We start from the raw sequence: 26,333 nt of genomic DNA, 5'->3' as shown, positions 1-26,333 counted from the left end.
GCTGTATGGACTCTGGCAACACTTTGAATGACGAACAAGTCAAGTTTTGAATCAGAGACGGGCTGAGGCTGCAGGCCAACATTTTCAAAAGGTGCTGAATTTCCGAGGCCTGAGCAATGCTGTGTGATATGGTTGCTCTAGAAAAGGGGTGGGGGAGGAGACACAGAAATCCCCACCTTAGCTGACGGCCCTGAAGTTCTTTATCTCCAAGTCAGAAGAAAACACAGAGTTTTCCATTAACAGTAAATTTTTTTTAATATAAAGGGCAGAAATAGTTGAGGGCTTAAAGCAGGTGAGTTTGTAACTAAAAGGAGAATCCTGTAGATAACTTTTCAGTTTAACCCTCGGCTTTATAAAACCAGGTTATCGCCAGCTCCCCATATCTGTACATAAGTAGAACATTACTAAGGACAGAATGCAATCAGTTGAGCAAAAACCCACCTAATTTACTTTCCTAAGTCTGAACTATTTTGCAGTAAATTGATTCAACAGTGTTGGTCACCTTTAGTTATTTATTGATGAGGCCTGAATCAAAGTGAAGAAAATACGATACGATGGAAAAGGACATGGACTTTAGAGTCCAAAATACCTGAGTTTAAATCCTGGCTTTGCTCCTAACTAGTTGTGTGGGCTTGGACGGGTTTGTGTAAGCCTTCTCTGCCGCGGCTGCTTCATTTGTGCAGTGCGGAAAGCAGTATCAACTTGCTGCTTCACAGACATGCTGGGAAGATTAAATGGGATCACATAGGTCTAATATGGGCCCTGACACGTAATAGGCATTCAAAACGTAGCCATTCTAATTAAAATGTTGATATTTTCCCCACAGAGGTGTAATGAAGTTTCGTATGTTATCTTATCTACTTCTCAACACGCAGTGAGGAAAACATTACTTCGCCCATTTCACAGGTGATGAAACTGAGGCGCTATCACTGGGAATTCATCCACCTTCAAAGCCCATGCTCTTTCCATTGCATTCTGTTGACCAGAGACGGACAAGGCCATTTTAATGAAGCAGCGGGTCAGTAGGTGCCTGGGACGGCTGTCTCTGTCATTTGAGGAGTTAGCAGATTGTGAAACAAAGAGGTTGGAAGATCTCTTAGGGGATGACTGGGGACCTCAAGTCACAGAAAAGGTGCTCAGTGAATGTTCCATATCAACTAATAGTGACAAAATCTGGACAACCCTGCATATCACCATATCTGAACGAAGCCCACAATACAATCTGTCCCACTGGGGGCTTCTGGCTAAGATACCAGTTCATATTTACATGTAAACTTTTAATGTAAAAACTTGAAAGAATCAGTTCCACGGAAATTTTAAAACCATGTCAAATTTTAAGAACATCTTCAGCACTCAGAAACAGAGCAGAACAGATGACCGCTGGGGTGAAGACACAGCTTAAACCTGGCATTTGCTTTATTTTTAATTATTACTTATTTTTTATTATTAACATTTACATTCAAACAGTCAGTGAACAGTAGCAGACCTTGTAGCAAAGACTTCCTTTTTAACAATTCTGAATACCACAAAATAGTCTCCTATGAGCAGGAACGCTGGGAAGAAACAGGCCCAGAAGTTCTGCCCCGTCAAGGATCTCCCCACCCAGACAGAGCACAGCCCGAGGCTTGCTGTAGAAGGATGCAGAGAAAGGGCAGTTTTTAAATCTCAAAAATGATGAATAAAATCTTTAAAAAATTATAAAGGACTCATGTCAATCACTTCATCAAAAGAAGCTAGGATCTCAGTGGAAACATGGGCAAAAGGCATACACACATATTTTATGCAAATAGCTTTTCAAAAAAACTGGAAAACTCTTTGGTCTCATTAGCAATCAAATTTATCTAAAGTGAGGTCCTTTTTTTTGCCCATAAAATTAGCAAAAGACATCTTGTTTTTGATGCCAGTTTCAAAGACTGATGAGTGTGTGGCTGGCCAGGTGATGTAAATTAGTTTAGATCTTTAGAAAAACAATTTGGCAGCAAGATATGAAGAGCCTTTAAAAAGTCCATATCCTTTGACCCAGGAATTCCTTGCCTGGGAATCTCTCCTAAGAAATCATCTGCAGTTCAGGGGAAAAAGGTTTAAAGAAAAAAATAGTGGAAATCATCTACATGGTCCACAATAGGGAAATGGTGAAGTAAAGTGTTTCATATTCCCGTAATATATTATCCAGGTATTAAAAACACTATTCAGGAATTAAAAATGAGTTTATGAAGATTTTGAGACAAATGAGGGAAATTTTTATATTGTTAAGTTAAAAAAGAAGTATATAGGGGCCGGCCCCGTGGCCGAGTGGTTAAGTTCGTGCACTCTGCTTCAGTGGCCCAGGGTTTTGCTGGTTCGGATCCTGGGTGGGGACATGGCACTGCTCATCAGGCCACGCTGAGGTGGCATCCTACATGCCACAACTAGAGTGACCCACAACTAAAAATATACAACTATGTATTGGGGGGATTTGGGGAAGAAAAAGCAGAAAAAAAAAGAAGAGGATTGGCAAAAAGTTGTTAGCGCAGGTGCCAATCTTTAAAAAAAAAAAAGAGAAGAAATACATAAGGATGAGCTTAACTCTCAAATGGTTAGAAAGACGATGGGAAGGAAATACATCAAATTGCCAACCCAAGTTATCTCTGAGTGATGGATTATGGATGAATACTTTTCCTTCTTCCTGCTTTTTTGCACTTTCCAACTTTTTCCATCACAAAAAAATATAAGGAAAAGCATTTGGACTTTTGGGCTGAGAACAAATTCTGTCCAATGACCCTGAATTTATCCAGTTCTCCCAAGTATTCACATCTGCAGAGTCATCAAATATACTCAAGACAAGAAAAAAAGCACTTCAAAGTCGAACGAGGTGAGTGCCAAGAGAGGCCAAGGAGAGAAATAACAGGAGATCAATAGGCAAAAGAGCGAGAGAAACACTTGCTAGCAAAAAGCAAACACACGAACAAAACCACTCCAGGGACATTTCCCGTCAGTTCCCTGCTGCGGGGCTCAGCAGGCAGGTGGAGGGGCTGGTGGCCTCCGATAAGAGGGCAGATGTGAGATAACCCTCCTTCACACAGCACGTGGGACGGGCCCTTGGAAGCTCCAGAATTTGGAACTCAGGGACACTGCGCTGTGGCGGGGTCCTTGGTGAATCCTTGATATTTCCCACGCTCTTTGTAGGTTTGTGGACAAAACATTAATAAAAACAGTGGCGTAGACTCATGACCATCTCGCAGCTCGATCTCTAGAAATCTAAGTCGTCTTGGCCAAAGCCGCCTGTCCTGTCCGTGGGGAAGTTTTCAACGCTCACCTCTGGGAAAGCGAGACTTTTCCCTACCTTCTCCATTTCTAAGTCAGAGCCCCCGCCTGCCCCCGGCTCTGGAGTCCTGGAGCCCGAGGGGACCCCATCTTGCTCAGAAGTGGAGCTTTCTGGATGCACTCCTGTGACTTTTCTCTCTTGACCAGGGTCTCCCTTGCTCTCGTCTTCAGTGCTCCTCGTGTCTCCGTTCGAAGGCTCTTCTTCAGAGCCGTTCTGAGAGAGCTGAGAGCAGTTTCCCAGAGATGCAGTGCTGGAGGAGGACAGGCCTGGTTTTGGGCCGGATCTTCGGCAGGGGGTGTCCCCACCTGGGGTGGGGGGTGGCGTTGGCCTCCCCTCTTGGCCTGAGCTGCTGTTTCCAGAAGCCTCACCCGACTGGCCCTGCCCCGGGCTACCCGGTGGGCTCCCTTCTTTCTCACCTTGATTTCCTCCTCCTGACTCTGGCTGTCTCTGCCCTGCAGCTTCCTGGGCCTCCACGGTTTCGGCACCATCATCCTGTCGGCCTGGACTTTTGTCACCTCCTCCTGAGGCTTCACCCTCCGAACAGTCCTCAGCCCCAGAGCGCTCCTCCATGGTTTCTCCCTTCTCATCCATGCCCTGCTCCTCCCACCCAGCTCCCTCGGGGTCGCTGCCTACACAGGAATCTGTTTTCCCTTCTCCCTTCTGAGCAGCTGCCTCCTCTCTTCCCCCTGGGGGATCTTCATCTCTGCCGAGGGTCTGGCTGCCCTCACCCTCCTCCTGCCCCTCCGCCCCAGGGCTCTGGCCTGAGCCCAGCTCCAGGCCTCCATCAGCTCTCTGGACAGTCCCCGTCCCCGAGGGGTCCCTCTGAAGTGGCTCCAACCCTCTTTTCTCAGGGGCTGTCTCTGCTGTGTTCCCACTAGCACATCTTCCTTTCTTCTTCTGCAGAATTTGCTGCAAGTCAAAGGCCTCTTTGATAGGTGCGCTGGCTACCCCCGTGACGTCCTTTGGGGACGTAGGAACCACTTTCTTCCTCATGCAGGCCTCGCAGGGGCAGAATTCCTCCCCAGTGGCCTCCCCACCCAGCCGGATCCCCGGGGCTCCACTGAGGGTCGACATGTCCTCAAGAAACAGGGAGGGGGGCCCCCAGCTTCGGGTCTGCTCGGTGAAGGCTGAGAGGTTGCGCAGGCCCTGGAGGCGATGCCTGCGCTGCTCTGTCTGCAGGGACGTCTCCCGCCTGACAGCTTCCCTGTGCGTTCCCGGCGACTTCCCCCCGGCCCAGCTATGGAGCTTCAGGAGCTCTTTCTCAGTGCTGTTTTGGAGCCGCTGGCCAATGTCCTGCTGCAGCTCGGCCACCATCTGGTCCAGCAGGTCATTGCTCTGCAGGCTCCATCGGGCTCGGAGTTCAGCTGTGGCACTGGCAAGGTGGGCCATGAAGGCCTTCTCCATCTTCCTCAACAACGTGGACACCCAGAGGGCGTCAGGGTCCAGAGATGCTCTACGGGCTGTAGAAGTGCCTTTCTCCCCAGTCCCCTGGGTGGACTTGGCCTGGCTTTGCTCAGGGCCTGCCTCAGCTGCTCTGGGCAGCTTCTCCCAACCAGGCTCAGCCATGGGGCCACTTGGACTCCCACTGGCATTTGGGTCCCTCTCTCTGAGGCTCCTAGGGGGCCCTGTCGGTTTCTCTCTCCTCTCTGGAGGGTGCAGTACTGCAGAGGGAGGGTCTCTTCCTGCTTCCTCTTCCTGCAAGCTCTTATCTTCCTGTGTCCGCTCCCCATCCTGAGAGCCAGCCCCTGACAGTTCCTGTCCCGTGACTCTTGCCTCTTCTGGAAATCCTTCGACACCCTCTTGTTGCAGTTCTGCTCTTTCTTTTTCTTCTTTTACCTGTTCTGATGGCACTCCCTCTTCTTGCATGGTACTTTCAACTGCTTGGTCCAGGTCACTGCCCACTGTCTGCTCCACGCTGCTTCTTTCTGCCCCTTCGTTCCTGGCGGCACAAGCCAATGCTTGGGAGTTTGAGGAGGCCTCGGAACCACTCAGCTGTTGGTTTCCCAGATCCTCTGGGTTCTCTGGGGTCCTGGAATCCTCAGAGGGGATCTTCAAGGGCAGCTCCATCCTCTCAGGAACCAGGGTGCAGTCCACGGCACCAGGTCCACTGCCCTCCCCTGAGCCTCCAGAGCCGCTGCCGACATCCACGCCAGACGATGATGTTGGCGTGAAGTCCTCAGTCACGGCCTGGGACCTGAGGCCCGGCAGAACCTGGCACCAGCCGAGCTCCTGGAGGCCTGAGTCCAGCTCGCCTCGCCGGAGGCCACACCCAGGGCACAGGGCCCGGAAGGTGCTCAGGAGCTCCTGGTACCGTGGAGAGTCTATGAACCTCACTTTGCCCGTGGGAGACCCAAGGTCGTCATCAAAGAAGTGGAGACTGGCAAGACAGGTGATGAGGGCCTGGGCGGAGTGGCTGCGCCTCCTGCCCACCGTGCTGGACACTTCGGGCAGGCTGCTGGGCCGGCCCTGCTTGGAGCCCATCAGCGCCTTCATGATCTGGATGGAGGCAGAGACCCTGCGGGGAAGCATACACTGGCCTGCACCACAGTCCACAGCCACTCCTTTGCCTGCTCCAGCCTCTTTGGTGACTTCTGAAACTCCACTGCCAGAAAGACCCTCTCCTGACTCAGGACCAGCATCTCCAGTCACTGGAGGGGATCCATCTGGTTCTGCTTTCTCACTGGCAGCCTCTTCCAGGAGTGCTTGTCCGGCCTGAGTTGATCCTTCCAGGCCTTCTGGGGAATGTTTGTCAACAGGGTCCTCCATGGAACCTTCCAAGCAGTCCCCAGCCACATCCGTGCTCTCCTCTACCATTTCATATTTCATGGGCAGGGGTTCCTCTGGGATGTTGCTCAGCCACTCGCGGACCACGGCTTCCGGTGAGACTCGGGGCAGAGCGCCTGGCATCATGCCGCTGCCTTCCTCATGCTCCTCCAGGCTTTCCCCTCCACCGGCAGCCTTCCCTTGGAACATTCTCCCAGGCCTGGAACCTAGGCTGGGGCTGCCTCTTCTCATGGCCCCCGACTGAGAGCTGGGAGGCCGTGGGTGGCGTGAGTCAAGCTTTTCCTCCCCCCGCTGATCACCACCCGGCACCCAGTCAGCACTACGGTCACCATCGCTGTGGCTGCTGCTGTGTGGGGGGTGTTTCTTGACAGAGGGCTGGGCCCTCGGGGGAGTGGGACAGTACCTGCTGCACACCAAGCAGGCCTCAGAGAAGGGTTCCCCGTGGCCCCGTGGTTGGGAGCCCTGCAGGGTCTGTGTCTTACCACCAGGGGTCCCAGGCACCGGGGATGTGCCGATATGAGAGCAGCAGCCACCTCGGTGGGCTCCTGGCTTCCTTCCCTCAGGCTGTTGAACTGGCAGAACCAAAGGCCAGGAAGGCTTGGGGACATCACCCCCTGCCTTTTCACCCAGGCCATCAGCTCGGGAGCTCAAAGAGTCGGATATGTTGGAAGGTATGGGAGCTGGTGAATGTGCCCTGAATTCAGGGTCCCCTTCCGTCTCAGCAGAGGGAGAGTATGGGGGGTAGAAATTGGAAGTACAGTCAGAGTTGCTCACAGGGGTAATGGGGGCACTGCTGATCCCTCGTGCTTCCTGGGAATGAAAAGAGGCAGAGGGGGGTGGCCCTGGGTTCCAGGAGGCCTGATTCCTGGCACTGGATGCGCTTTCAGAAAGGCATGGTGTTGGGCCAGCTGGACAGGCCCTGCCTCCGCTGGGAGGCCCCAGCACCTGTCTGGACACAGGTGAGTCGAGCGGGCAGTGGGTGGCCCTCTGGTTGCCACGCTGCCTGGGGCGGCCTCTCTGGGCACCTTCACTGAGGCCAGAAATGCTGGATGAGGACACAGCCCTGGCTCTGCTCTCCTGCTTTCTTCTCCCGCCCAGGGCTGAGATACAAGAGGAAGGTGGGGAACAGCCTCCTGCAGCATCCCCAGAGCCAGGAAGGCCCAGCGCTGGGGACAACCTCATCCCAGATCCAGCCCTGGCCTGACGGTGCCCTCTGCTCTGTCCACACTCCTCTGCCTGTGGGTCCTCATTCCTTAGAGACGATGGACTCATGGTGGGTGAACGGGGGCCTCCCCGCTGGGTGGCCTTTTGCGGGGAAGTCACAGCCTTCGTCTTGCTTGGGTGGCCCTGGGGCCACTCATCCTTCTCACTGGACTCCTCGTGAGGCCCTGAACTTGCTGAAGAGTCCGAAAGAGCCCCTGCCGCACCCCGGGCCCTGCTGCCCGGGCCTGCTCCCTCTGGCCCCGGGCTGGCTCCCTGGCCTGGGCCCCCCGCAGCCCGGGGCCTGCTGCCGGCTCCCTGGCCTGCTCCTCTCGGGGAGGCAGCCCCAGAGGCCGGATGCAGGCCACAGCTGCCCTTGCTGCCCTCCAGGGAGCTGGAGCAGCAAGAGGAATTTGGCTCGGAGTCTTCAGGGTGTCTGTCACTAGAGGCAGGGCTGAAGCTGTCCTTGCTGCTTCTCTTCCTGCCGGTGACCCCTTGGCTCCAGGGGCTCCTGGAGTGGGAGTGCGGGGTCAGCCTGGTCCTCCTCCGAGAGGCTGTCCTCTCTCCCTGGGAGGTGTACAGGGGGTTCGTCCAGATCTCATATCTGGACCCCGGCTGCCACCGGCCTCGGTCAGAGGTTTCCTTGCATCCTGTCTTGCAGGGCCCCAGTGGCCGTGCCCCAGGCTCTGAGCACCCCCCAGGGTGGCCCTCCCACACGCGGTGAAGGGAGTCCACCTCCCCCAGGACAGGGCCCTCCCCACCGGCTGCCGTGAGGGGACTGGCCCTCCCGACCCTCCTGGACCACCGGAGCATGTCCTCCCCGAGCAGGTGGAAGCGCACTTTCATCTCCACAGACAGGCTGCCATCCTCGTTCATGCGGACCTTCTTCTCCACGTCGTCACCAGCCACCCACGGGCCCAGCTGGGCAGGTGTGTCCTGAGGGTGTCTGTCGGGGGCAAGGCCCATCCAGGCATGATGCAGGGACACGGCGGGGTCGCTGAGACCAGACTTCTCCGACAGCAAGGAAAACCGTCTGCTGCCCGACCTGGCCCTCGAGTGGATCACGCTCTGCTTGGCCTTTGGCCCCCAGCTCCCTGGCGCCCAGTGAAGAGTAAGAGACAGGAGGAAAAGACAGTGAGCTACCGGGGACGCTTCAGGAGAAGAAAGGCTGGTCACGAGCCTTTCGCCAACTAAACACCCTGCCGCCCTCCAAAACCATGCAGTAAGGGCAGAAACCATGTTAGAATGAGTATGCACAGTCCACAGCCTGTGAACCAGCACAGCCTAGTGAGCTGAATTTGAAGTCTGAATGCAGTCTCAACCCTGCCACTTCCTAGCTCTGTAGCTTTTGGCAGAGCCCCTTCTCTGAGCTATAAAATAAGAATAACAATATCTATTTGGTAGGTTTGTTTTGACAATGCAAGGCAATGTATATAAAATTTCCTGCGGACTTGGTAGCACAAAGTAGGTTCTGGAAGGACAGCAGGGTTGGCAGGCAGAACAGCAGTGGGCAGAGCTAGCCCCCAGCCCTGCTCCCACTGACCCCCAGCACAGGCAGCAAAATCAATAAGCTGCTGCATATGTACCTGATTGTAAACTGTAAAATGCTTTGCAATTATTAGGGGTGATTTATCATCCTAACACTTATCAAGCTTTGGGGTTGATAAATGATTGCAAGGAAGGACCTGGACACACAATTGCAGGTTCTGATAGTCAAGCCTGTACCCCAGCCATGAAAAAGAGAAGAAGGGGCCTCTGGGGATAGAAAGAAGTGACCCAGGAAAGAAGGAAGCCCCTAGCACTCTCTCATTCCATCTCCTGAGCTAATGCTTGGGAAGAGGAACGGGCTAGTGGAGGCTGAGCCTACGGCCAGCAAAGGAACAAACTCCCCTTGAGAGAGAAGGTTTTGCCAAGCTCTGCCCTGGCATAAGCACCAAATGAGCCTGGGGGCTATGGCTAATAGGTCTTTGTCCTTCCAGTACCTGGTGCACAGCAATCACCGAAACCATCATTGTCATTTCTCAACAGCTTTTCATAAAGGATAATGTTTCATTTATTCACCAAAATTTGCCCATTGTCATTCCAATAATTTTGCTGAAAATTTATTCTGCAATTGTTAGCTGTGTTTTTAAAATAATATGTTTTTTTAAAGAACAAAGCCTAGATCCTGGTACATGGTAGGCTTTTTGGATGGATATATGGTTGGATGTGTAGATTGATGAATGGATGACTATCATTAGTTTTAGTCGGTTCGGCCCCCATTGTTGCCTAAGAGAGTCATGACTCTTGAAAGATGCAAATGCCACATATTCATGCTTCATTGCCTCCATAAAGGCATGCCCACCATGGTCCTTACTAAAGCTTATTTTAGATCCTAGAAACTTAGAGTTCAAGATCTCCTAATTCCTGTTCTCTTTAAATAGCAGACTCCCCTCTCTCATACCCCAGTCAAATGTTCAACCTAGTTAAGGTCCGTGGCGATGAGAAGAAGGAGGAATACGCGAGAGAGACCCAAAACAACTGGGATGCCCATGAATTGGGGCCAAGACAGGTTTCCTAAATTATCCATAGAGGGTGTCTGCCCAGCCCTGCTGAACCACTATCCAGAGTAAATAAGATTGGGGAAACCCCCAAACCAACTCACCGTTTTTGTTCCTTGATGTCTGCCCAGGTAAAGTTTCAGTCCCATTTCTTCTGGCATCTTCCATTGCCAGAGGTCTGAAGGACTCGTGGCCGGCACACACCAGCACTGAGGAGCTGCATAGCAGACCCCTCAGTGAATCCACCTGAAGGAGGAGGGCGTTGAGTCAGGAAGCCTGGTCTGCAGAGCCCCCTTCTGCCCAGGCAGACACAGACAGAGGAAGGATCCACTCACTGCGGCCCTTTCATGATGTTTGCACATCTCACCCCAGATTTCTGATCCAAGGGAAGGATCCCATCCACTCGCCATAATACCTCCCTAACAGGCTGGGGGCTGAGGTCCCACCACCATGATCTTCCTCTCTACCTACATTCCTCCCTCTACCTGGTCTGAGGCCTATGGTTTAGAGGTTATTCTGGATGCCTCCGGTGGAAAAGACTTCCAGAAGCCTTTGATCTGCTTCCTTGTCCACATTTGCACCCTTCAGAATATGTATTTTTTAAAGCAACCAGAATCGAAAGTTCTCCAGCTTGCATATGGAGACCTGATTCACCATCTGGCCCTTTCCCCAGACAGAGCCCTCCCTTGGGTCTGATCTCTATTTTCCAGTGCAGTCTGAGGCCATCGCCTCTGCTCCTGTCCCTAGTGGAGTGGAGAAGGGCATGGCACCATTCTCTCCACAGGTGGCCCTTCCCTCTCAGACTCCTCCAATGGGTCTCTGGGTCCTGCCCCGATTCTCCTGTCATCCTCTCTGCAGCCACCTCCACTCCCAGCAGCAGGACTGGTGGGAGATGAGGAGGAGCATCAGTGCTGGATGGCATTCCAGGAAAGAGGGTCCTGCTCTTAGGGAACTCTCACCCGGCCCCGAGGACGCTGCATACTGAGGGTTTGCACTATTTCTAGCATCGCATTGTAACTGGCAGTCTTGGGGGATTTAGTTCCATCTTTAAAGTGCTGAATCTGTTCTTTTTCATTTTCTCAGTGAGGTGGGTATGTTCATGAACAAGGAACTGAAAAAAAGAGAACTCTTGCATCTTCTCGCCACAAAATAATATTGTTTGCTGTACACCAAATCTTTCAATCCAGTTAATTAGAAGTTCATTTGAAACTCCTAGCTACATTTCTGTTTGATCAGATTTCCAGTCCATAGCAAAAGTACAGACAGGGCCAAAGTCTATCAGTTTATAGATGTAGCCATGCTTCTAGGAAATCAGACTTTTCCAAGGAAGAAGAAAGAAGTGAGGGCTACATGACACTCCCATCCTAGAAAGAGGTAGAGGTCTAGGATCTATGAAAAAAAGAGCATTATTGAGAGTGTCCATCCAGGCGAGGACCTGTGAACTGATAATCGTGACATGTGACATGGCCTGTCCTGGGGAGCAAGGAGATCCTTCTGCTTACAGAAACTCTAATAGCTCTGCAGTAAGTCTATATGAAAACATACTAATATTCTTTTCTCCGATTAACTTATTTTGTGCCTACTCTTTCCCTCTCACCACACCCACTAAACTTGCTAATCGGAGGTAGGGGCCTAGTCTTATTTGTCTGTGTATTCTGCCTGCAGTACATGCTAATACATGTAAATGCACCATCATTTAGAAGTACTCTTGCATTATGATTCTGAAATCATTATTGCTGGCTCTATCATTTGCCAACCATGTAACTAGAAACAAATTACTTAACCTCTGTGCCTCGGTTTTCTTATCTATACAGAGGCGTAATATTAACTGCCCCATGAGTTTGTGTGGTGGATGCTATGCCCTTGATTAGTCAACCTCTATTCTACTCTCTTTCTGGTGTGCTTTCCAGTGCTGCAGAGCTTAGACAGCTCTAAACACATTCCCTGGACTCCCTTGCAGCTAGAGTTCTAACCGTGAAGTGGTTTCCACCAGTTAGATGCACCTGCACAAGATGTGGAAAATGACAGTGAGGCAGAGGCCCTCTTCCTTTTGCTTTTACTGTTGCCATAAGCAAAAAAAAGGTGCAGGTGCAGCTGCGATGGCAAAAGCCACTTCATTGTTCCAGTACCCAGTCGCCAACTTCCTGGATATCAGCAGACAGTAGTGGTACATCACCTTCCTCATTCTGGATCACAGCAATGGTGGGGCAATACTGAACTCCATCATCCCAGTGACGTCCCCCCAACAACCTGCTTTCTTGATTGCGCTAGAGGTGTCTACCCAGAGAGCTTAATTCTGTGATGTTCCAGGAATCATTTCTGGGAACTCAGCCTATGCTCCTCCTGTCAATGAATCTTTAAGTGTGAAACTCTCTGTGTATAATTCCTTCATGCTGGAGACACCTGGAGAGGTTCTTATTTCCTGTACTGAATTATGACTGATACAGTGTACAGTATCAGAGGTGCTTGCAGGCAATAGACCCTCACGGATGGGAATCTGGGATTAATTATCTAAGCTGGTTGGGTTTGAAGGCAGAGATAACCTGGTTACAATGGGACACTGGTAGCCCATGGCGGAAAGATAAAACAGGTTCTTGAATGATCATCCCTGATAGTAGAATGTAGTGCTTACTGAGTGCAAGGCTTTGACTATCACTAGCTGCCATGATAGACTCTTAAAATGAGAATGAGAACAGCAAGGACTATGGATTAGGCTGGCTTCTCTGACTTCAAGAAAATGGCAAGCTCAAAGTCTAAACTCTCAGTTCAAGAATAGCCAAAGGACATGGAAGGCATCACTTGGTGATGCTGAGGTGTTGTCTTACAGGATGTAATATGTGCTCTGAACTGGCAACCAATATTTGGTGCTGTTTCTCCATAGACAACAGATACCTGGAAATTAAGGGGTGGAAATGAGAGTGGCTCCTCTCACTATTACACCTATGACATAGCTGCAAACATTTTGCTTCCCACCCTAGCAACTTTGGGCTCTGCTGGTTTGGAGGTCTCAGGATCCTAGGGAAAATGTTCCCACCACAAGACACAACAGTGGGTCAGTGGAGCTGAAGGTTGAGACAGTCACCTGGCCATATGGGGCTCCTTGTGACAATGAACAAACAGGCAACAAGGGGGATTCTGTGTGGGTTGGAGTGATTGGTTCTGATTATCAAGGGGGAATAGGGCTGCTGTTATGCAATGGGGTCAGGTAGGAAGTCGTCTCTTGCCCAGGGAACTCCTTGGGTTTTTCTTTGGCTGCCATGTTCAGTGATAAAAGTGCACACAAGACCACAGATGCTCAAGAAGGACCTCCAAGTGCTCAGAGGCTGGAGGAATGATGTAGCACATGCTAGCACACAGTAAATGCACCATAATTTAGATGGCAGAAATGCCCAGTCACCCTATCAGGTCTATAACCACATCAGCTGAGGTGCTGGCAGAGGGAACACGGAATGGACAGTAGGAGGAAACTAATAACCAACAATGGCCTTGAAGTGGACAGCCTAATTTTCCTCACAGCTCTGCTAGGCATATAAATGAACCAGTTTCCTATGCTCTGCCCTCTCTTTCCTCTGCTACTTTTACAAGGTATTTTAGTCGTCGTGGACCTGACAGTTAAATCTTAAGACAGAGGCTATAAAGGTGGAATTGCAACTGAACTAGAAGACGGATGGTACTAGCGCGACTTTGGGGGAGCAGGTAAATATGTTCTGATGGTAGGAGGGATAGCTACTTTATTCAGTGGGCACACACTGCTGCAGCTGCTGTTTGTAAATTTAAGTATTGGTAGAATGGTGTATATAGGTGTTAAACCGCCATAGGATTAGATTACAGGGAGACTATGGCTTAGATCACCCAACCCCATCCTCCATCCTGCCCTCCTAGGATGTACATTCATGTTCTGCAGAACCTAGGAAGGCAAAAATTACATTCACGAGCCTTCTTTCCAGTTAGGGCTGGATGCAGATTGGGTTCTCCATCAATTAGATGCACTTCCTCAAGACTGGGAAGGCAAGTGAGGCAGACACCACCTTCTCTTGCTTCTGGCCGTTGTTGCTGCGAAGCAAGTGTGTAGGTGTCAGGAGGCAACGGTGGCTCAGGCAGCAGTGGGAGACCCAGCACCCCACTGTTCCTGGGGGTCAAGATGCAGCTGCGGCAGTTTCCTGTTCCCAGCTTTACAAGCTTGGATGCCACTACAGAAGTGTTCTTGACTACAATCATCACAGTAGCTTTGAGCAGAAGTATAGCTTTCTGAAGGATGCTGGGAGCCATTCCCCCAGCTTTCTAAAGATTTGGAGGCCCCTTAATGCCCTGTATTAAACTGCTTTCTGCCTAAGGTACTGCGAGCAGTTTCTGTTTCCTGCACTGAACTCTCACCAAGATAGGGTATTAAGAGGATTGGAGAAGAACATAATGAAAATGTGCGAGGCCCAGTGTCTGGCACTTACTAAGTGCTTGCTAAATGGTAGCTAAAAATATGAATCACAATGGCTTGTTTGATTGACTGACTGACTGTCCCCACTCTATTCACCTCTAATTGGTAGCAGTGCATTCAGCGCCCCTTTTTAAAGAAGAACCTCTCCATTCCACCGAACTATGCCGATCTCAGGTCCAGGGAACTTTTTTAAGGAAAGATCAAACCCCAACAGCCTACCTTTTTCCCACTGGTTGTGTACACCTGCTTCACGGGAAAGTGCAGAAGACTGGATGCTTTGCTGAGAAAAGCCATCAGGTTCCTCGTATTTCTGTGGCTGAGAACTACTGTCTGCTGGACTCTAGGGTCCCCATTCTTAACCAGTATTATCCTCCTTGGGGCCTTGAGACCACTGCAGGAAGAAGACGTTCCTGGTACCTCACAACGGCCTTCGAAATCCTGCAACTGCTGAGAAGGGCTTCTCCCCTGTGGTTGGCCTGGCCCATTAGGAGTCTTGGGGGGCTTTTTATCAGAGCAGAGGTAGCAGCCACCGTCCTCCAGTTGCTCCAGGGCACTGAGGCCGTGCAGGCCCCGGGGTGTGGTGACAGAGCGCACTCCAAAGGAGAGAGGCACGCGCTGAGAAAGTTCATCCATCAGAGAGCCGAAGCTCTTGAAGTTGCGCTGGTGAACAGCCAGGCGAACCCCAGCAAACCGCGGGTCCCCTCGCTTGAGGAAGGTTATCTTCTTGGCTGGTGTGATCTGGGTGACAGAGGGGGTTCGGGCCACAGAAGGCAGGAGGCACCCGCGGTGGCTCGGGGCCTGGGCATCCTTCGGGGTGCCGTTCATGGTGTGGAGGCCCAGGCAGCTGAAAGGGATCAAAGGAGGAGCAGAGTCAGAGAACAGCCCGTGGGATGTTGCGTTTCTCCCTCCTGTTTGTTATAGGGGTGCTTCCTGCCCTCCGCACATTTTCTCCACTCAGCTACGTAGAGGCAGGTTAATCCATTTTGATGGAATAGGAGGAAGGCCAAAGGTTTGGCATCTAACGTATCTGAGTTCAAATCCCACCGGCCTCCACTTACTTCCTGTATGACCCAGGAGGTTAATGATGTAATCTGTGTTTGATGGACCCACCTGTAAAATGCAGCCAGCTTCACCCTGCGTAGTGGCTATAATGAGTAAGTGAGCTACCCATATGGAGCACCTGACACAGAGCAAGTATCAGTAAGTCTTTGTTCCTTTCCTTCCTCTGGCCATTTCTCTTACCCTCTTCTACCACTTTGAGCTCCTTTGACTATTTTAGAGTTTATCTCCTAAAGAGGTGGGTAAATAGAGACCACGTAACGCAGACATTAAGAACACCGCACAAGCCGCACAAGCCGTCAGGAGACCTGGATACCTTGCCCACTTTCAGTTCAAAGTCACATGTGTGACCCCCGGGGTTCCCAGCTCTCTGGACTTACATCCTCCAGCTGGCAGATGAGAGGGCCAGAGCAGAATCCTTTCGTCCCAAGCCCCTCAGGGATGGGAGTGCAGACAAGGAGAGTTGTAACTCAAAGAGGATGTCACCACTCCATGCCATGTTTTCTCATTATGTAGTGCTGTTTGCTTTAATATAAAAAGAATGCTTCTCCTCGCATCCCTCCAAAGTCTTTGGAAGATGTGTGATGAATCCTGTGGGTGAGTGCCCCAGCCCACTGACACTGACATTGGAAACTGGGGGCTCATGCTAGCCGTGGTAGGGTCAAGGCTGTTCCTCCAACTGTTCATTTCTATTCCCACTGTGGGGGAGCCCTGTTGCCTCACCCAGGATTCTTGTAAAAGCATCTCACAGGCTCTCCCTGTCCAGGTCACTGCCTGGCGCTCGGTTCTATGCACCAGCCAAGTTGACCTGAAACCATTTTCACCCGGACATTTCCTTTGCTCCAAGCCCTTTACGTCATTCTCAGTGTCTGCAGAAGAGCGCAGGCCCTTTATGCCACAATTCAAGGGCCTCTCAAGCTTGCTCCTGGCCGCCCCCTCGAACCTCAACTCCTGCTGTTTTCTGCAGGAATTCTCCACTCCCATCAGGCTGCCTGACTCAGAGGCTCTCCCTGCATGGTGGTCCCCATCCTTCTGCATCCTGCCTTGGCTTCCCTCTTTTGCGGGGACTTCCCCAGCCACCTAGTCCAGGGCAACCCCCATTTTCATGCATCTCCCCTGACATTTCCCACATCCCAGGCCTGTATCCTTTCTGGCCAACTACTCCAAGGCCTGGGAGGCAAAACCTGTACTCCCCAGGATTCCCAGCCCCATGCTTGGCACAGAGCAGGGGCCCGGGAAATACGTAGCGATGAATAACACCGCTGTTTCACAGAGCCCGGGCCTGACAGTAAGCTGACATTTGAGCAATTGCAATCAGGTGAGGAGTCTTCCCCGCTCACATGTGGTTCAGACCATAGCAGGACCCATGTTAATGTACACACTGCAGGTAACCATGGTCTTCCAGCCTGCTGTTAACCCCTCCTGATGGTTCAGCCAGGGCCACATCGCCCTTTCTTACCTGGTCTCTCTATTTATCTCCATTCATTTTAGAAGAAGGAACTCTCCTCCCATTTTCAAAATCTCAGTGCACAAAAAGGCCTTGTAATCCTCTCTCATCTCTGGCACAAACTTTATAATTAGCTTCTTCAGATTCCTCCCTCCCAACTAATCGCAGTAAGCCGCTTTCTTAGCCCTCCCGCTAACATCCCTGCGGCTGCCATAGGCTGTGACTCGGGCCTGCCTTCCCGAAGGACTGACTTTTCTTCCTACTTGATTTTCATTTTCACTTGTGACAATGAGCATCCCTCTTGGCCTTCACTCGGGGACTGAGAGGGGAAGGAAGGGTCACTGTGTCCTCTGGAGCCACCATGTCCCCCTAGCATCACCATGTCCTCAATGTCACCACATCCCCTAGTGTCACTGTGTCTCCCAGCATCACCATGTCCCTGCAGCATCCCCACTGCCTCCAGGGGCTCTGCTCCTTGCAGCCCATTTCTCTGCAAAGAGGGCCTCTCTAGAGCCCTCCTGACAGCAGCCCTGCAGGCCAAGGGGCACGTCCAAGGGGAAAGCAGAAATCTGGCCTGGAGCAAAGGCAAAGACCATGCCGTGGCCTGGAGGACCCAGGCAAAAGTGTGACATCACAACATGCGCTCAAGCGGCTGACCACCCCTATCTTCTGGCCTTCTTCTAGAAAATAACCTCTTTCTGAGCTGGAATTCTCAATCTCCAACTAGATTTTTGAAATAAAAAGAGAAACGTGAACCAAGCGGTCCTAAGAAGCAAAGATCAGGCCAAGAGCAGCTGGAGTTCACACAAAGGCTCCTTCCCAATGTGAGACCAAGCCCTCGGGCCCCAGAAAAGCTGAGGGGAATTACTATCATCCACCGCTAAAGGTACTCACACTTATACAACCGACAAGGTCCTACATGTAACCGCAGGCGGCTCATACACAAGCATACACACACACACATACACACTCATATTCAGGGGCACACACACACGGACAAGTCAGAAAACATTTAGGACCTGGGAGAATGAGCTGAAAGAAGCAGGGGTGGCCTGGGCCTTTGGATGGTGAAAGGTGAGGGCATGTAAGACACAAACCTCACCCCACTCCTCCAGGGAGCCGAGACCACTGCCTGCTCTCCAGCCTCATGAGTAAAAACAACAAGTTCAGGTGCTGGCCCAGTGGTTAAGTTTGCACATTCTGCTTTGGCGGCCTGAGGTTTGCCGGTTTGGATCCCAGGTGCGAACCTACATACCGCTTGGCAAGCCATGCTGTGGCAGGGGTCCCACATATAAAGTAGAGGAAGATGGGCATGGATGTTAGCTCAGGGCCAGTCTTCCTCAAAAAGAAAAAAACCAACAGGTTCAACTCCATCTTTAAGACGAGTCTTTGAGAAGCATGACCTCCTCTTGTGGCCACAGGAGAGGGAGAAGCATATCTACTTTCTTTTTTAAAGAGGCATAATGAATTTTGATTCTCTCACCTTTGAAACAACTGGTCCCACCAGGTTATTCATTTGTTCATTCATTCATGTATACAACAAAGATCTCTGAGCATCTGTTGTATACCAGACTCTATGCTGCGTCGTGGGAATACAAAGATTACTAAGGCATAGCACCAATCTACAAAACCTTTATGTTCTAGTGTGACAAGTAGGTACATTATTAAAGTGCAGCATAAGAAGTGTTCTGAGATACAGATATATAATATGTACAGGATGTGACCGAAAGCAGATTAAGAGGAATGGCAAGTCAGGGAAGGCTTCCTAGAAGAGGTGACTGGAGCCTCCTGAGCTGAGACCTAAAGGACAACTTAGGAATTAGCCAGAGAAGGAAGATGTTAGAAGCAGCATGGAAGATGAATATGGCCTTGGTGCCCACTCTGACCCAGTGGGGCGGGCGGTTGGAAGGACGAGAGGAGAAGGCGCACAGCTTCCTGCACTGCACACTCTGATCAGCCAGCAGTGCTGTCATAGCATCAGAGTAGAGAAGGGCCATACAAGGGCAGGACACTTGCCACCCCTGCTCTGCTCAGGACGTTTGAGCCAGGAGAGCATGTGCAAACGTGCGTGCAGGGAGAAAGTTTGGGCATTCTGGAAGGGCCTTGGATGGATGTCATCCTGCTGTTTTGGAAAGGCCTCTCTGGCGGTGGCAGGGAGGATGGGGCCTGGAGAACGGGGAAAGTGATTGGTGAATGAGAGCAACAGCAGGGGAACGACACGGGGACTGATCCAGCAGAGTCTGAGAAGAAGGGACCAGCAGGACTGGGTGACCCACTGACCAACCGTCTGTGGGGGGTGCTGCAGGGGAGGACGAGGTCCCACCTGGTTCTCAGGTTTCAGGCTCTGGGACCTGGTGGGAGGTGGCCCTCTCTCCTCACCCAGCGAGGGAGTAGAGGGAGGAGCAGTTTTGGAGGGAGGGTTGAGGGAGCAGTGGGAGGGGCCGTCCTCTCAGGAGCAGGTGCTCTGCACAGGAGCGCCTCTGACACGGCTTTATTAAGGGAGCGGGCAATGCCTCTGCGAGGATGAAACAGCACAGCACAGACACAGGAAGATCAGCTCTGGCCCCAGGTCCCTCAGCAGCAGAACCAAAAGCCCTTCTCCACTGAAGTCTGAGAGGGGAACGGCTGGCAAAAGGAAACTCATGGTGTTCGTGCATTAGAGCCAAGAACAGGTAAATAAAGAGGAGGAGGAGGGTAGCAGAGGCTGGCAGAAACAAGGGGAGAAACTAGAAGCAGGCATCACTGCAGGCTAAGGGGGCTGCCCTCCCAGTTTACCCAGGACTGCCCCAGTTTTAGCACTGAAAGGCCACGCTGGGACCTAACTCTCCCCCACCACCTCCTGTCCCCAGCTGACTGGGACCACTGGTCACCCTGTCCAGCTGCTGCCTTCAGTGTGGGGCCCGGGCAGTTCCCCAGGATCAGGTGGCCTCTTCCTGGCACTGGTCCTGCTGGTAGTGAGGCCAAGATAAGCTGACTCTGCCAGGGGTAGCCTCATGGAGCCAGAAAATGATGCCACCACGAAGGAAGGGAAACCAAGTCCTGATGACCTAGTTGAGCCCCTGGATGCTGTAAGGCCTGAAACCACACCCCAGCAGGAAAACTGGACTCTTCACTTACAGGAGCCGACAATCCTCTGCTTAGCTTAGTGGATCTGAGGTGGGGTTTCTGTCATTTGAAATGGAAAGGGACCTGGACCCTCCAGGGAGCAGCACCAGTGACGGTCCCACCTTCCAGAATTCTGAAGCTGGATTTCTGAGTTAGGAAGGCCCCTGAGGGGGCTGGGGTGAAGGTGGGGGGCAGCTCTGAGGCCACTGCCAGGTCCTCCCACTTTGTTCCCAATAGGGGACAACTGTCCCATTCTTACATGCCTCAAGGGTAGGGGGAGAGAATGCAACACCGGCCCTCAGTTGTGGGACAAAGGGTTAACGGTCAGCTGACACATGAAGTCACATACATCAGTTTTTCCCTCACTGCTTTCCTCCTTTTAAAATCATGAAGTTTCTCTCACTAAGCAGGAGCAGGAGAGGACTTGACGTCTTTAACGTGACAAGCTAGGTAGGATACCAGGCCTGGCCCAGGTAGAGGGCGCCCTGAGTCCCTTAGCGCCTCTTTGCCAGATCATGGACCAGGCGGCCACATGAGCATGAACCTGCACTCAGTGGAGAGAAGACGGCCCTCCCCGATAACCCTCACCGGGGCTGAAGGCAGTAAGAGGAGGCTGGGAAGGAAGGGAGGAGCCTGACCCTTCTGGGGGCGAGGAATTGTTGAGGAGAAGGGGCAAAGAGGAGAAGGGTGCAGAGCGGGAGGGCAGCCAGTAGGGTCTGGTTCCCAGCTCTCCACTCTCCACTCCCAGCTGGGGGTCAAGTGGGGAGTCCTGAGTGGGAGAGAACCTAGAGGTGAGAGACAGTCCAACAGCAGAGGGCTTTGGTGCCGCTGGGGGCTGTGGCTGAGCTCTGAGGGAGACCTCGTTTTGGATTCCCCACCCCACTCCCCTCAGGACAGGCAGAGCATTGGACGAGGCCCTGAGGTTCAGCTCTCCTGAGCCACCTGGGTGCAACGGGAGTGGACAGGACCACGCAGGAGCTCAGGGTCTGGCTATCCATCTGTGCCAGGTGGTCTTGGTGAGCACAGAGACTGAGGAGTGAACCACTAGTGCAAAATGGGTCCCAGCAAACCCCAGAGCCCACAGCCCCAGGCAGAGCAACTGTGGGATGGGTTCAGGACAGCGAAGGTTGGGGGAGGGGTGCCAGGGGATTTCAGGAGGAAGCAGGGCAAGAAAGCAGAGGAGGCATTCCAGCTGTGTGTGGGTGGGGGAGCGAAGCAGAGAAAAACAGATTAAGGGGCAAAAGGAGAAAAAAATAGAAGTCACAGGAAATTCTCAAAAAGGTGACAGCCCTGGTGGAGGAATCGGGCAGGGTGGGCCTGCCCGGGAGGAAGCAGTTTTGTCGGAGGGTCTGGAAGTGGGCTAGGCCAGGGCGAAGGGCTGGAGGGGGAGCAGGCAGCAAGAGTGATGGATTCAGGAAGCGAATAAATAAAGGGAGAGAAGTCTGCAGGCAGGACGCAGGCTGGGCTTTGCAGAAGAGAAACTGCAGGTGGCAATGACACCAAAGTTAGACCCAGGAGGGAGTGAGTGAAGAGGGAGCAGGAGGAGGGGGTTGCTGTGGCTGAAACCCTGAGGGCTGACTGATATCACACATGCTCAGCTGAAAGACATGACCGTGATGTGAACAGTACATGTCCCCAGAGAAAAATGCTTACAGCACTTAGCCTCCAGAGAGAACAGAAACCACTGTCACTCAGCAGGCAGCTGAGCCCTGAATGGGGTCCTCTACTACCACATGGGTCTACACACGCTGGATGGGGCCATTTTCAACACCACCTTCCAGTGACTTCAATTGGCCAAGGAGCACCATTGTTTCATGAGACAAGAAGAAAGAAAGAAAGATATGGCAGCAAATTAAGACAAGATATGCTATTAACCTGATTTCAGAGATATTAAAACATGGGGGGTGAAATCTGTGTGTATTAAAGTCAGTATTAAATACAGTATGACAAAGAGGCACACATAGCTTGTATACGTAGCCATGACAAAGCCAGGGCACTTATCCAAGTTTGATTTCAATTGAGTTTTGGGTGATAACAGCATCAGGTAGGCAGCGCACTACAAACTGATAGTCACGCCATCATGATCAGATGGGTACGTGTGACTCGTAAAACAAAGGGGACCACAATGAGACACCACTTCACAGCCATTAGGATGGCTATGATCAAAAAAACAGAAAGCAAGTATTGACAAGGAGGTGGAGAATTCGCTGATGGGAATAAAAAATGGTACAGCCGCTGTGGAGAATAGTATGACAGTTCCTCAGAAAATTAGAGATACAATTACCCTACAATCCAGCAATTTCACTTCTGGGTATATACCCAGAATACCTCAAATAATTAAAAGCACGGACTTGAAGAGATATCTGTACACTCCTGTTCATAGCAGCATTATTTACGATAGCCAAAAGGTGAAGACAACCCAAGTGTCTATTGACAGAAGAATGGATGGACCAAATGCGGTCTATCCACACAAATGAATATTATTCAGTCTTAGAAAGGAAGGAAATTTGACACATGCTACAACATGGATAAACCTTAAAGACATTGTGCTAATGAAATAAGCCAGACACAAAGGGGCAAATACGGTGTGATTCCACTTATGTGAGGCATCTAAAGTAGTCAAATTCATAGAGACAGAGAGCAGCACGGGGTTTGCCAGGGGCTGGGGGAGAGGAAGTGGGGACTTAGTGTTTAACGGGACAGAGTTTCACTTTGGGAAGATAAAGAAAGTTCTGGAGATGGTTGGTGGTGATGGTTGCAGAGGATGTGAATGAAGTTAATGCCACCGGACTGTAGACTTAAAAATGGTTGAAATGGTAAACTTTATGTTATGTGTATTTTCCCACAAGAAAAAATGTAAAATAAAATAATAGAAAAATGAAACACGAGGGGGTGGGATGAATTATCCCTTAAGAAAGGCGAGTGGTGGGTGAAGACGTCCCAAAGCTGGGTGCTGAGGTGGCGAGGGGTGTGGGGAGCACCATGTCGGCTCCACACAGCAGAACAGGCGCCCCGCCCCCGCACTCAAGGCTCTGAGTGGTGGATTCGGGAAGAGAATGAACACAGTGAGAGAGAAAGGGGGTCTAATGAGAGTAGGACTTTGACTAACAGGCATAAAGCAATCTAGCAGCAAACACTGTGAGACCTGCTATGTGCCCAACGTTTGGTGAGGCACAGAGAATGAGGCACAGTGCGGTGAGACAGGCTCATGCCTCACAGAATTTATAATCCAGGAAAGAGGACAGAACTTCCACACCCGGGTCCTCACCCTTGGGCACCTGAATGTCCCTGCTGCTTCTGGAGGGCCCCAGGCTCGTGAGCCCACCTTGGCTCTTTCAGTAACCAGCTGATGGCTGTGGGCAAGCTACTTGATTTCTCTGAGCTTCAGTTATTTTAATCATAAAATGAAGATACTAAACTAAAGGGCCACTGAAGTTACACTAGGAGTTTGTAGGAAAAGATAATACGTGATGCTGTGTTGTAAATGATTACCCTTGAATCTGGAAGACCTCTTGAGAAAATATCCAAGGCATTAGTTCTTAAAATTTTCCAGGTAAGACCCACCCCTTTCAAAATTGTGATGTAAAAACCATGAACAGCGCCCCCCTCCAGAAAAATGAGCACATTCCCTTATGCACAAAATATTGCATACGACTTCATGGGCCTCTGAATCCCACCCACCGAAGCCCCCCAGGGATCCACACAGCCCAGGTTCAGAACCTTGATCTAGGTCTGAGGATCTAACGGAAAACATGGTGACTATAGCTGGTAACACTGTACTGTGTAATAGAAATTTGCTAAGAGAGGAGAACTTAAATGTTCTCAAAAACAAGAACAACAAAGAACCTTTGATGTAGTCCTTGGAGAAGAGGAAGCTGAGAGGAGGAGGGACAACAGAGACAAGGCCCGCGCAGCTCTGGGCTGACAGGCGTCTGCTGATGGTGTGACACAGAAAGAAGGCAAGACATCGTGTATATGAAAATAGACTCTCTTGTTCAACCTGTAATAACTGGGAAAAGTTTTCTCAGAAATGGTGCCCTTTCTTTTTGGTGATAGAGGAAGGACACATCCATGACAACTCAGGAAAAGATACTTAGGACTGGGAGAACCCTCATATTGACACAGGAAGGAAAATCCTTGGAAAAAGTCTGAAAAAAAGAAGAGCATTAGAGCACCTTCCACCCCCCACCCCCCACTTGCTAATATTCTCTAGACAGCTTGTCAACACGGGAAGTAGGCTAATGAGATGGCCTGGATTTACAAGGCTTAAAACGCAAAGTGGAATGTGCAAAGTGGGATGTCTGAGCTCCTTGAAGGCAGGAAGTGCTTCTGGTTCTGTCCCTGCTGCCTAGGGCAGTGCTTGGCACATCGTAAGCGCTTGTTTGCGGAATAAATGATGCTTGAGAAACCATGCAGCGGTAACAACGGGGTGAGGAGCACAGTCAGCAAAGAATAAGAGAATAATAAAATGGTGGCAGGATAGCCCAAGGGCAGAAAGATCTCTTGCCTGACCATGGGCCAGTGCATGGAGAGAACACATAAATGGCCAAGGAAAGTGCAGATCCAGTGGCTGCCAGGGGCTGGAGGGAGCTGGGAGGGTCTGCGACATGCACAGACAGGACACACACCCTCAGGCTGCCCATGGCTCTAAGCAGCTGAGAGAGCAACTAAAGGGGCCTGTGGTCCAACAAACACACAACTGCAAGGTAAAAGAGATGGAGTAAAGAATATAAAGCTGAAAAAGTCAATGGGAAGGAACAGGGGAGATGCTGGAGAGAAGAAAGGGACTAGATTTCTTTGGGGTAACCCTAGAGGGCAGAGCTTGGAGCTAAGAATGGCCAAGACACTGAGGCTGATCTCGGCTCAACTTAGGAAACAAGTCTTAATCAACTGGAGTGATCTCAAGATGACAGCAGTATCAGAAATTGCCTTTGGCTGCAAGTGACAGAGATCCCCCTCCCAAAATGACTTAAACCAGGTATAAGTTTATTTTTGTCTCATATAAAAGCAGTCTAGAGATAGACACTCTCGAGCTGTTACAGAAGCTCCCAGGCATCATTGAAATTTCTGGCCCCTTCCATATTTCTGCCCTGTTAGCCTTACTGTTGACTTCCCTCTTCAAGTTTCCTCATAGTCACAAGATGGCTGCTCCATGCCCTGAGTTCGACTGGGATCCATTCAGCCTGGGACTAATGATCTGCCTCCTCAGTCTCTGTGCTTACCAAGACTACCTACCACAGATTCACAGCCAGCCCCTCAGCTCCTGCATAGTTCTGTCCACACCCCATGGCACCCAAGTGGCTCAGGAAAGCTGAACTTCAGAGTCTCCTCCAATTCATTCCTCCAAACTTACCTTGATGAGGCCCCATCCAAAGTGGGAGTGGGAAGGGGAGCCCAAAAGGAGGTCTCCTTTAGAGCTCAGTCTTGGGCCTTGGCCGGACAAAAGCCCCTTGCTGTTGGAGTGTCTCTCATCTTATTTAGATGTTTCTCTCCCACCACCTGTACTTCCCCAGTTGACCTCGAGCTGGGAGTGGAGAGCGGAAAGCTGGGAACCAGAACCCTGTCTTGCTTTCTTCCAGCTCTGTGCCCTCATTCTCTTTGCCATCCATCCATATTCCAGGCAGGAGGAACGAGGGGAGGCACAGGCACTTACTGAGCTGTTGAACTCACTGAGATGAAAGTTGACATGAAACTTTCATCTAACGACTTCTGTCCACATCCCACTGCAGAACTTCCTTACACAGCCATCACTCTTTGCACAGGAAGCTAGAAAGGACCACAACAGCAGGCCAGGAGATGAGGTATGGCAGTGATGGCCACTCTGGCCATTGTTGGCATTCGAGTAGAGAAAAGAGAAAGTGGCATAAAGTTTGAGGGGTATGAAGGACAGATTGAGAGAAAACTTCCAGAAAAATTCTGGAGAATGGAGGGTTTGCTTTCCTTTTATGCCCACGCTGTCTCCCAGGAGAAGCGATCCTGTCTCCAGCGCAGCAACGTGGGTCGGAGGAAAGAGCTCTCACTGTCTGGCAGGCGGCCTCCAGCACAGGCTTGGCCACTGCCTAGCTCTGTGATCATGGACAAAGCACTTTCCACCTCTGGGCCTCAGTTTCCCGTCAGTGAAATGACCTCTAAGTTCACTTCCAAACCCCAAGCCGGGTGGTTTTCAGTGCAGTCCAGTTTCTGAAAAGAGGAGCTCTCCTGGGTGTGGTGGTCTTGAGCCACACAAGGCGTGTGGAGGTGGCAGAGCTCTTTGGCAAGGTTCTCTCCTGCATGTACAACGCGGAGAAGTGAGCAGAATGATGACCCCAGAGAGATGGGAGATAGGCGAGGCCGGTGGCTTCACCAAAATAGGATTTAAACTCCTACTGGACAGGATAAGTTGTTGGTGGAAGTGGCAATTACCAGTGCCCGTGGGCCAGGTGCACCACATAAAGAGGGCCGGAGGTCTCAGATGTTTCCCCA

At 51.1% G+C, this 26,333-nt stretch overlaps 1 protein-coding gene across 1 annotated transcript in view; it reads right to left on the bottom strand.

Annotated features, from left to right (window-relative positions):
- Window positions 1–238: 238 nt before the first annotated feature.
- Window positions 239–26,333, bottom strand: part of RP1L1 (RP1 like 1) — a 49,731-nt gene continuing 23,636 nt past the window's right edge. The window contains exons 2-4 of the mRNA XM_014852089.3: window positions 14,480–15,104; window positions 9,933–10,074; window positions 239–8,382 (exon numbers count right to left, since the gene is read on the bottom strand). Of these exons, the coding sequence (XP_014707575.2) occupies window positions 3,230–8,382; window positions 9,933–10,074; window positions 14,480–15,085 (5,901 nt within the window). The 5' untranslated portion in view covers window positions 15,086–15,104 and the 3' untranslated portion in view covers window positions 239–3,229. The remainder of the gene's footprint in view (window positions 8,383–9,932; window positions 10,075–14,479; window positions 15,105–26,333) is intronic.

Source organism: Equus asinus, chromosome 3, assembly GCF_041296235.1.
Source record: "Equus asinus isolate D_3611 breed Donkey chromosome 3, EquAss-T2T_v2, whole genome shotgun sequence".
Classification (NCBI taxonomy): domain Eukaryota; kingdom Metazoa; phylum Chordata; class Mammalia; order Perissodactyla; family Equidae; genus Equus; species Equus asinus.
The sequence above is the reverse complement of the archived record's forward strand: the minus strand, read 5'-3'. Positions and strand labels throughout refer to the sequence as shown.